Here is a 10,944-nt window from a genome sequence, read left to right as displayed (position 1 = left end):
TAAATCACCTTAAGGCAGCTGGTACTCGTACAAAAACCAGGAGACTATGTGCAGTTTCATATGCAGCTCTTCCCTGTGTGCCAGCAATACATGCTTTCCTGATCAGGGCTGCAGGAAACCATCCCCTGCACAGCTGCTCCTGTCACTGCCCTGGTGCTGCAGTGAATCTGTTGCTGCCTCATCAACAGCGTTCAGCCTGCGATGGCACAGACACTTGGGAATCTTGGGGACAGGTTTATTGTTTTTGTCTGTTATAGATACAGATCATGGATACATTTTCTAAAGCTCATATTGCATCTATCATTTCCCTCCATAATCTCCATTAAAGCCCACGGCACTGAACACAGTGACACTGGGCACATCCGAGAGTCCTGCAAGTCGCTGCAAGAGCTTTTCAGCCGTCTGTTCTGTGCGCTGGGGCTCTGAGCTCTGCGCTCACGGCAGGGCGCAATGCACGGCTTCCTGAGGTGAGCGACACTGATTAAATCGTCTTCAGCCATTGTTCTCATTGATAACACAAACCTTAATCGGGACTGCAATTCCACCGCGCATCTCTAGCAGCACCAGCCGCCCAGCAGCGCCTCCTCCTCTCCGGTTCTCGATCACAGCCCGGTGCCGGATGATCCCACGGCGGCTGCGCGAGTGCAGCCAATAGCCGCGGCGGCCCCAGCGGCGCTGCCGAGCCGATAAAAGGCGGTGGAGGCGCCGCTGTGTTCGTACGGCTGTGCTGGGACTCGTGCGTCGATGCTGGTGTTGAGCGCCGCCCGCCGCCTGCTGCGCCCGCCCGGGGAGCTGCTGCCGTCGGGGCTCTCCTGCATGCGGGCAGCCGGAGCCCGAGGCTGCAGCTCGGATGGAGCGGGTCCGCGCAACCCGCTGGTGTACCTGGACGTGGGCGCCGACAACCAGCCGCTGGGGCGCGTCGTGCTGGAGGTAGGCAGGGCAGGGAAAGCGGTGGAGGGCCGGCATGGCGGGCCGCAAGGTCACGGGAGGGCGGGGAGGTGATGGGAGCTGGGAGTGCGGGGAGGGGCCGAGTGGCGGTTTGCAATCAGGGTGGGCAGCCGCTCCGGGCTCCGCTTTCACTCGGGAGCGCCCGTCTGTCGCCACCGAGGCGGATCGCGATGCCCGCCCCGTGTCTCTGCTGCTGCTTCTCACCGGTCATTGCGCTGGGTTCTCCGTGTGGTTCCGCCCCGTCTCAGTTCTCCCTGTTAAGCCAGCGGCCGGCATCCGCTGGACGTGCTGCAGCGGGCAACTGCTGCATAGCAGAGTGAAGAGGCTGCGTGCCCGAGGACGATCCAGGGGCACAACCGGCCTTGGCCGTGCAGTGAGCGTGGGGTGGCTTTGCCCCGTGTGCCCTTATGTACTTACACATGTCTGTGTGGTTCATAAGGATGTTATCGAAATGATTTAATGTTCGGCTGGAGCTGCTTCTTCATCCTGGGAAATGTCGGTATATATGTTAATTGCACTCTTACGTTTGGGATGGTCAGAGGTTAAAGTCCTGCTGAGCAAGTTTCTTCTGTAACGTTCAGTGAATGTCTAGGTGATATTACATGCCCCGAATGCCATCTTTATCTGATGTTGCTTTTTCTAGATGGCATATAGTGCTTGTCTTTAGGATTAGTGAAAAGCAGTGTAGCAGTCACAATCAGAAGTTCCTGCTTGTGGTGGCTGTGGATATGATGACATGAGTCAGTTTTGATACACAGTTTCTGTTCTTCTTTTTTCCTTTCTATAAGGTTTCACAGATTGCCCTGTGCTAGTGAGAGCTTACTGCCCTGATTATACTAGTGGGGCTTTTGTCCCTGCTGTCTGTCATAGGTTCCCTCTGATGTTTCAGTGTTTTCAGGGCTGTGTTCAGATATTGCTTAGATCAGTTATCATTAACTTGACCAAATCTGCAGAAGAAAGGATGCTGTTCACTAGTGACCATTACTTGCCCACACTGGGCAAACATTAGATTTTTGGGTGGCTTGTGATTTCTAACAGCTCATTTTTGGGTAAAAGGGTTTAGATGAACCAGCCTGTCACACAGAGGTTTTTCTGTGTATATCTAGACAAGCCATCTAATTTCTGTTTTATTTTTCTCCTACAGCTGAAAGCCGATGTTGTTCCAAAGACAGCAGGTAAGGCAGCACCTTGTGATTTTCATACTTGAAGTGGGAAGAATAATGTTCTGTGCTTCATGGAAACCATTTCCATCATCCTTTTCCAGTTGTTAAATAGAAAAATACACACTGAACTTTATCAGGTGGTGCTGTGAGTGGGGTTATAGTCTACTGCTATTTCAAATGGTCTTTCTGCAATTACAAAATCAAACAGTACACTCCATGTTAGGCCAACAGTGGTAAGTAAATAAGTTTCGAGACAAATTGCTTCCCATTAAAAATTAAACCACAAAAGAAATAGGAAAGGCAAGTGTAGGAGATGGTATCCCTTGCATTTGGATTCTCAGGCAGCATACATGAGTTTGTCTTCCTTGCCACTAACTGGCTGTAGAATGGCTTGGGTTGAAAGCAGCCTCAGGGATCATCAAATTCCAACCCCCCACCACAGGCAGGGTTGCCAACTGCTGGGTCAACTATCCACGTGTGCTAGATCAGTGTGTCCATGTTGCAAAGTTTGTGTGTTTTTCCAGGTGCTTCCTGCCTTGTCTGCTTATTTCATGGTTCTAAAAAATGTGTGTTCTTTCAGTTCCCCATGGGTGAATTGGTGAAGGAAAAGTGTCATCTGCACAATTAATGTAGAGAGCAAAGGCATAAGATGCAAAAAATGAAACCTTTAATTTCAGAGTGATGGGGCTTAGGACTATGATTAAGATACAGCAGTAAATAAAAGAGCAGTGTGGGGAGAGGGCATGTTTGTACTGTGCTCTGAGGCAGATTTCAGGCTTTGTATCTGTAGCTATAGAGCAGAGGATTTTTGAGGATGAAAGCGGTCATTTCAATAATACTGACTTTTTTGGTTCATGAACTTTGGCCTAGTTAACTGTGTTTGAGTCTATGATATATCATGTACGGGGAAGATAATGTTTTATGTTTTGTTTTTCTAGAGAACTTTAGAGCACTTTGTACTGGTGAAAAAGGATTTGGTTATAAAGGATCCACCTTTCACAGAGTTATTCCTTCATTTATGTGCCAGGTAATGTTTACCATTTGGTTTTACTTCTGCTAATGTTGTCTGTATGCTCTTGATGTAGTTTTAGAACCAATGATACCAGTAGTAACATTTTAAGTGCCTCTGCTCTCACTTTTGCTTCCTGCGTTTCTGATCTTGCTGTGGCAGCTGCTTGGCATGTTTTGTACCAATAGATGCAAATTCTGTATAGATTAGTTTTAAAAGAGAAAAAGCAACTTTGGCATAAGGCTCTGTGCTTTTATAGGAGTGTACTGAAGGTGGGGCACGCTTGGTGACTGGCACTTGTTTGGGTGAACTGCTTATGGGTAGAATGACAAGCAGTCTTACCTCTGAAGCCAGCTCAGAAAATAGTGTGTCTAATTTCAGTGGCTTAATTTGTTCAGAGCAAACATTGTGCTTCTGGGGAAAAAATAGGGAGGGGATGATGGAGTGGAAAGCGTTGGGATAAATTTGGGAGGGTAGCACACCTAGAGTAGGTGGCTTTGATTTAAAAGAGGCCTTTCAAAATTCTGAAATAAAATCCATGTTAGCTCTTCCTTTTTTTGAGGGATAAGAAAAGCCTTTTTGGAAGCACTTATTGCCTTTTGCTGCTATAGTGCACTGGACTGTATCATTCCTGGTGGACCTCACTTCCATTGGGGGTATTCTACAACGCTGTATTGTAGAATAGCTTAGAAAGCAACTGGAAATTAAATGGGCTTTCAGTATTAATTGATGGCTGTGGTGGCCCCTCATCCTTGTTTGGTTGTTCAGGTTTTTTTTTGTAGTAAATGGTTCTTTGAACAAGAAGCCCTCATCTTATGACCTATTTCTACCTAAGAAGGTGGACAGGTATGCTGTAAAGAACGTAACATCTTGCCTTTGAAATGCAAATTCAGCTTTTGTGGTGCTGATAAACTGACAAAATTTAGCAGTCTTGCTGGGGTCATAAATAAAACAGAAATCCTATCCTCAGTTATACCACTAATTTGTGAGGTTTATATAATTTGGTGTTACTTATCTGCTTCCTTTGTCTGCCAAAATGAACCTGAAATGAGGATATAGGTGGCTGATGATACAGTGAGATGATGACTTAACACCTGGGAATTACTTGGTAGTCATTACAGAAGTGAAACATTGTCACAGTTTGTAATTATTTTAAGATGAACCAGGCCATAGGCCTTTCCACTTGCTGAGATGGGGTGCTGATGTGAGTCAGGCAGTCAGTATGCCTAATTAGAGGCAGTCATATCCAGGTGATGGCTATGACTTGTAATTAAGATGCCTCCTTACAGCACATGATATGCAAAGGTTATTGTCAGAAGAGATTGCTCAAGGTGAGAACACAAAGATGAGTATCACGTGCAGTGCTTGTTGCATGAGTGCTGTGTGCCAGCACAGCAGTTTGTGGGAGCGGAGCCAATGAGTTCATGTGCGTGCTGCTTAGGAGCTGCCCTTAGGAGTGGCTGTGGTAGGGTTCTGGTTTAGGCTTTTAGGTTTCATGTGTAATCTAAGGGAGGTGGCCACATCCATGCCAACAAGCACGTGCAGCTGAGGAAGCGTGGAGTTGGATGTAGCATGGTGTGCATGAGAATCTTCAACAATGGTTTCTGCTTTCCTGAAGAAAAATGTATGATATAGGCGTCTGATTTGTGGCTTGTTTTTGTGAGGAGTGGCCTGTTCTATTATATTTTTAATTTAAAGCAATAAATAAAGAAGTTCTGGATTATGACTCCCAAAGGTACTGGATGTTTTTCAGTCATCTGTCAGTTCACCTATAGGTTTCCACATGGCCGTCCAATTAAGTGATGCTGGATCAACACAGACATGTGCATGTGTCTGCCTGCTGTGTCAGTGGGAGCTCAGGTGCATGCTGCTACCTTGCCAGCTCTCAGTCCTTACATGAGGAAAGCTGTTAATGATTAATAGTGATGGGGATTTTTTTTTTTTAAAGGGGATGAGGATAAAATTCTCCTTGTGTGCTTGTGGAAATGCATCTTGGTATAATGTATTTGCTTGAGGGCCTTTTAATTCTTTGAAGTACTACTGATTTTTTTTATATGTTTGAGAATAATAATGATAATACAGGAAGATTGTTGTGGGAGTTAAGGATGTCAGCTGGAGAATATTAATGATATATAGAGTAGAAATTTGCTTTTAGTTTATTTCTCCTTCATCTAGTTACATGATTAAAAATCTTCTTGTATGACCATGCTTAAGAAAACTTAATTTTTTAAAATTACTTTTAAATTAGAGCAGATGAGTATATTTTGATAGCGACACTTTTGGTGTAAAACACTTGTGTGCTAGTAATGTTAATGCCTTTTTTTTTTTTTCAGGGTGGTGACTTTACAAACCATAATGGAACCGGAGGAAAATCAATTTATGGCAGTAGATTTCCAGATGAAAATTTTCTCCTTAAGCACGTAGGACCTGGTAAATAAATACGATTTTCCTCTTCTTCTGTAACCTTTGATGCATTGTTCTTGGAGATGTACTCCTTAGGGGGGGGAAAAGCTGCTTTAGTTATGTGGTGCGTGTGAGTGTTATGGAAATATTACTGATGTTTAACAATGCATCATCCTGAGATGTGTTTGCGTAGCAGGTGTGTATGTGTCAACCCATAGTAGGTGATGTTGCTCCGTGTACAATGGAACTGTGCAACATCTGTGTGTTTTTGGTATTTTAGTTATTTTCACCTTTGTAGAATTTAAACTGCTTCTTATTTCCTTTTTTTAAAAAACTCTTTTATAAGTCATTTAATTTTTACTTAGGTGGTTACTATGAAAGTTAAATCAATCTGGGACTTATGTCTACTGTAATACAAGCACGTCCTTTTTAGCTTAAATAAAATCCAGTAAAAGCAAGGGAAACCTATGCATAAAAATATCTGATTAATTCTTAGTCTCTTCTTTGGATGGTTACTTCCTTGGTACAAGAAACTACTGCTGCAGTTGAACCACAGTAGAAGTTGGCTGATATTAATTACACTTAGTGTTCATTTCAATAAATATTACTACAGTTTTTGCTGTGGAAGAAAGAGAGGCTGAACTGGAGGGAATAGCTAAAGACAGGAAGTTGATGCTAGTAATAATGTAGGAATTGCCTTCTGTCCATTATTAATCTGAATGTGTAGACACCTACAACAGAGAATGGTCTTTTCTATGACATGCTTCTTATACTGATCTAAAACCTACTTCTGTTTCAGGTGTTCTCTCAATGGCCAATGCAGGACCCAACACAAATGGATCTCAGTTCTTCATCTGTACTGCAAAAACAGACTGGTATGTTTTTAGCCTAGCATATTGACCTAATTAATTGATGCTTGGATCCACAGGGGTTGTAGTTTTCTTAGACTGTGTTTGTTTTCCCATTATTTGACTTAAAATGGAAAACAAACAGCTTTGTGTAACTTGGAACTACCTCACTGTTCTTCTTGACACATCCTAGTTCCAGATACAGCAACCTTACTTCTGTTCTGAGTAAACTGAAAGTTTTAAGTAATGAGTCTCAGCAAAACAAGGCCTTTCTTTCTTGTAATGTGTCTAAAATCCATTGTAAAATGGTTTGCTTGTCACTAGAAGTGCAGTTGCTCCTTTCCTGTAATTGGAATAGATCAGCAGGTGTCAGCTATGAAGGTCTGCTTACATCCTTTTGCTGAGCTATACATTGCTAATTAAACCTACCTTTGTTACTTCTCTTCCAGGCTGGATGGAAAACACGTTGTTTTTGGGCACGTAAAGGAAGGAATGGATGTTGTGAAAAAAATTGAGAGCTTTGGTTCCAAGAATGGAAAGACCTCCAAAAAGATAGTTATTACTGACTGTGGTCAGCTGTCATAACCTTTTGCCCTGCCATTCAGGACAACTTCAATGCTGTGAAAAATGAATTGTGAAAAAGAAAACATTTCTGATCCCATGAGTAGCAATATGAAGCCATTTTTTTGTATTTAACTTGGTCCTACTTTTATACTTGTATTGAATAATACTGATTGAAAGCATCAAACATGTATGAACTGAGTTGTTGTGGTGGTTGCTGCCATGCTGATTTGGCAGAGTCCTACTGTGTTCTGAAAGCAGTAGCACAGTAACTGAGTGTGTCTGCCTGTCCTGCTGATAATGTTCTTAATATGTGAGTGCTTCAGGTGTTACAGTTGGTGGTGAGGCTGATGATCAGAACTCTGTAACTGAGGGGTTAATAAAAGCTAAATTGTAAGATACAATGTTTCCTTCAGTTCCAGTAATGTTTTCCTGTTCTGTCTCACCATCATTCAGAAAAATGGTACTAACGGGTGTTTTCAGGGCTAACTGCAGCAATAATGTCAAGCATTTCCTTTGCATCTCAAGTTGATCCAGTAGAACTAATGATGTATGGCTGTGGGTTTCTTAATGTTAAATCTATTTTTGTAGTCTGGTCACTGTTTAAAAATGAACTGTTCCTTACTTGCTTTAGCAGAGCAGTATGATTTCTGGGTTGAGTAGCAGCCTGCTTCCACAGCTTTTCTTGTGCAATAAGACCACAAATAAGCCAGAAGATTGTCGGACAGTGGACTTGCTTGAAGTATAGTTCTGCTCTGAGGCCCATCATGTACTGAACGCAGCACAGTTCTCAAGATGGGCTATTTTTGCACTTGGAGAATATAAACTAGAGCATAGTGAGCTTATTTAAGTGAGCTGTGGGCTTTGTTGCTATCTTTCTGTACTTCTGGTCCTGCCCCTGGGTATCTCTTTTCATTGTGGTTTCTTCTCATCCATCAGCAGTAATCAGAATTGGTCACCATGGAATTGCATGGCCAGTGGGTACAGCAAAATCATTGTGGTTGATGCATGAGAAGGAAAAAAATTTAGCTGATCAGATTCTGTTTCATTTGCAGTAACTGGTGTGTGGAATCCTTGAGTCAGTAACAAATGATGGAACCTCACAGTACTGCTTCTGCAATTACTAAAGCTGTAAAATATCCATACTTGGGGGGAAAAGCACTCGGCTGGTTTTATGTGATCATCTTCTGCTGAAGAGAAAAAATAAAATGTGATAGTTCTGTTCAACTGTGAATTTACTTCCACTGCATTCTGCTAACTACGTGGGTTTTAAAGTAATTTGCACTGCAGTTTTTTCCTTCTTGGAGCTGTGTTCTTATGTATACATGGGAGGAGTGTAATCTTAAAGAAAAATGGGATTTATCAGTTTTTCCTCACTAGAGCTGTTTCATCTTTGTATCATTTTTGATTGATTTGTACTGTTTTGGTTTCTTATATAATAATGATTGTGTTCTCAATTTGTATGTAAAAACTAATTTAAATATAGTTCTGACATAAAAGGAAAAAGTTGCTGCTTTCTTAAGACTGGGGGCTCTCATTTGAAAGTAGAAAAGTGTGATGCTGAATTCTGGTGGGTGTGTGTGGGCTCTATTTAGCTTTATTTAGAGTCATAGAATAATTTTGTTTGGAAAGGACCCTTAGAGGCATCTCCTAGTCCAGCTTCCCTGCAATGAACAGGGACACCTACAGCTGGGTCAGGTGCTTAGAATTCCATCCAGCCTGACCCTGGATGTTTCCAGGCACAGGGCCCCCTGCCTCCTCTCTGGCCAGTTTGTGTTGGTGCCTCACACCACCCTTATAAAGAGCTATCCAGTTTAAATCCTCCACTCTTCTAGTTTGAAACCATTTGTCCTTGAATCTAGCAGGCACTAGAGTTTTCCTGGCTGCTTTCTCATTTCTGGGGAGCCCTTGGGTCTTGCTGGTGGCATTGGGGAGCAGCGGCTTCTCCCTTTACAGCACTGTGCCATGTCTTGGTGTGTGGGTGGATGCTGGAGTAGGCACTGGAGGCTGCTTTTCTACAGCAAAGACCTCTGCCTCGTAGCTTTGTCTGGGACGGAGAAAGGCTCAAAGGACGCACGTTTCAGCTGTGAAGGGGGTACAGTAACCGAGGTGACTTGTGAAATCGTCTGAGAGGTTAAATCCCCACCGCCTGCACGCTTCCCTTGTGCTCCAACACGCGAGAAGGTGGAAGGCGAAGCGCGTTGTGACCGCGAGGTGGTGCTGCTGCCCGTCGGCGGGGCCGGGCGGTCCGGAGGCGGCGCTGGGCTGAGACCCGTGGGGTGGACGAGTCGTGGTGCGCGGGGTGAGGGGGGCACGGGGAGCAGTGCCTGGAGCCAGGGACTGCCAACAGATGTGCAGCAAAAAGCCGAGTTTATATTGCAGAGTTTTTTCAACAAACTCACAAATGTTTTTGTTTAGTCTCGTGTTCAAATTATGTCCCAGACACGGCTTACATAGGTTGCTTTGATTGGTGCTGGGCTGGGGCTGTGTGTTTGTGTTTGTAACGTTCAAATACTTTGAAGAAGTGGCATCGGAGGTACCAGATACCGTTCTCTGTTGCAGTGCGTGCACTGCTTGTGGCAATGTATCTGCAGTCTGAGCCTAGAGGATGTGAAGCATTGAAATGTATGCAGATTGCTTGATATGGCCTTTTCAGGGACAGCCGATGCTGTACTGCAGGCTGAAGGCTTGTGGCTGGACAGACCCTCCCTCCTGGCTCCGAAGCAGTCAGGTCCGGGGGAGTGTGCCATGGGTCATTGGCAGCTGCTGTCCGCAGTGTTGTCAGTGAAGATGTCCTGGGACACCACTGGAAATGAAACACTGCTGATGGTTTTGACCTGAGTTCAGTCAGTGCTGACTGAATTGCTCATTTTTTTTAGGAGGTTCAGCGAACAAAAAATTAGGATTAGGTCATCGCTAGGACTGATGAAGTTAGGGCAGAACGGAGGAAAGCCCAGCAGCACAGTGACCCCTCCCTCAGGAAGGCAGCAGCACGCTCAGGTCACTGGTACTGTAGGAGAGCAGTGTAAATGAACAGGGAACTGGGCTTCAAGCCCTCAGCCATAGCCCCAGTCATGCATCCCCACTGGGTGGACAGCTAGCTCTCCAGCTGCTTTGGTAACATACACTGTGATTTACTGGGTGTAAGCCCACTGCTGCTGAGTGGTACTTTGGAGTCCGGCTCTGCTGCTGGGCAGTGGCACCATGCACTGGGCTCCTGCTGTGCTGCCTGGCACTGGGTGCTGTGTTTCCTCTGGCATTCCTTGGCTCCAGCTGAAGGAGGGCAGTGCTGGGTGGATCCAGGGGCTGCAGTGTGGCTCTGACGATATTGACTGTAACCACCCAAAAGACAGCTTGGATGAACCATTGCTTTTTTTAACAGCCAGAACAAAACAACAACAACAAAAAAGAACTTGTATCAGGGAAAAAATATTACTGTGTCTTTAAGACAGGGTCAAGGAGAAGTTAAAAATGTGCGATACTGAGCTTTGGGGGGGGGGAGGGAGGGAACTTTGTCACCATTCTCGTTTTCACTCACCTCTTACAATTCATCTGGGAAGGTGGGCAGAGCAGCTGCTGAAATTACCAGGTGGAAATCGCTTTTAGTGGCTGCAAGTACAGGGTGCTTTTCCTGCTCGCTCTGGCCTCACCCCCAGCTCCCTCCAGAGGGTCTCTCGTGACTGGGGCCAAATGCCACCCATCCATCTATCTGTCCATCCATCCATCTATCTGTCCATCCATCCATCTATCTGTCTGTCCATCCATCTATCTGTCTGTCCATCCTTTTCTTCTGTTCCACCCAGCTGAGCCATGCCCCGCAACCAGGAGCTGCTCCCCTGGGATCCAAGGCATGAGGAGGCAGCAGCTGCACAGTTCAGCTCTGCTGCAGCCATAAATTTTGCATTAGTACTAAACAGTGCTTGCTCCAAGTGATGCAGTGCCTTGGATTCTTTTTCTCCTGCCAAAAGTCAGTGTTTGGTTGGGATTTTATTTTTTTGGAAGAGGCTTTGCT

General features: G+C 44.7%; 1 protein-coding gene across 1 annotated transcript; it reads left to right on the top strand.

Moving 5' to 3' along the window:
- The first annotated feature begins 718 nt into the window (after positions 1 to 718).
- On the top strand, positions 719 to 8,438 carry PPIF (peptidylprolyl isomerase F). The gene is made up of 6 exons (XM_015866350.3): positions 719 to 930; positions 2,093 to 2,123; positions 3,050 to 3,138; positions 5,454 to 5,550; positions 6,323 to 6,398; positions 6,821 to 8,438. Exons 1-6 carry the CDS (start codon positions 745 to 747, stop codon positions 6,954 to 6,956), a joined length of 615 nt encoding a protein of 204 aa, XP_015721836.1. The 5' UTR covers positions 719 to 744; the 3' UTR covers positions 6,957 to 8,438.
- Positions 8,439 to 10,944: the final 2,506 nt, after the last annotated feature.

Source organism: Coturnix japonica, chromosome 8 (assembly GCF_054131305.1).
Source record: "Coturnix japonica strain WE chromosome 8, WE-NBRP24, whole genome shotgun sequence".
Classification (NCBI taxonomy): domain Eukaryota; kingdom Metazoa; phylum Chordata; class Aves; order Galliformes; family Phasianidae; genus Coturnix; species Coturnix japonica.
This window is presented reverse-complemented; position numbering and strand designations above follow the sequence as displayed.

Bases quoted from the DNA above. Each gene is read 5' to 3' on its own strand.
- PPIF (XM_015866350.3), top strand. From the start codon at position 745: ATGCTGGTGTTGAGCGCCGCCCGCCGCCTGCTGCGCCCGCCCGGGGAG. The intron at 5,551-6,322 runs GTAAATAAATAC...CTTCTGTTTCAG, and splicing joins CCTTAAGCACGTAGGACCTG to GTGTTCTCTCAATGGCCAAT. The intron at 6,399-6,820 runs GTATGTTTTTAG...CTTCTCTTCCAG, and splicing joins TGTACTGCAAAAACAGACTG to GCTGGATGGAAAACACGTTG.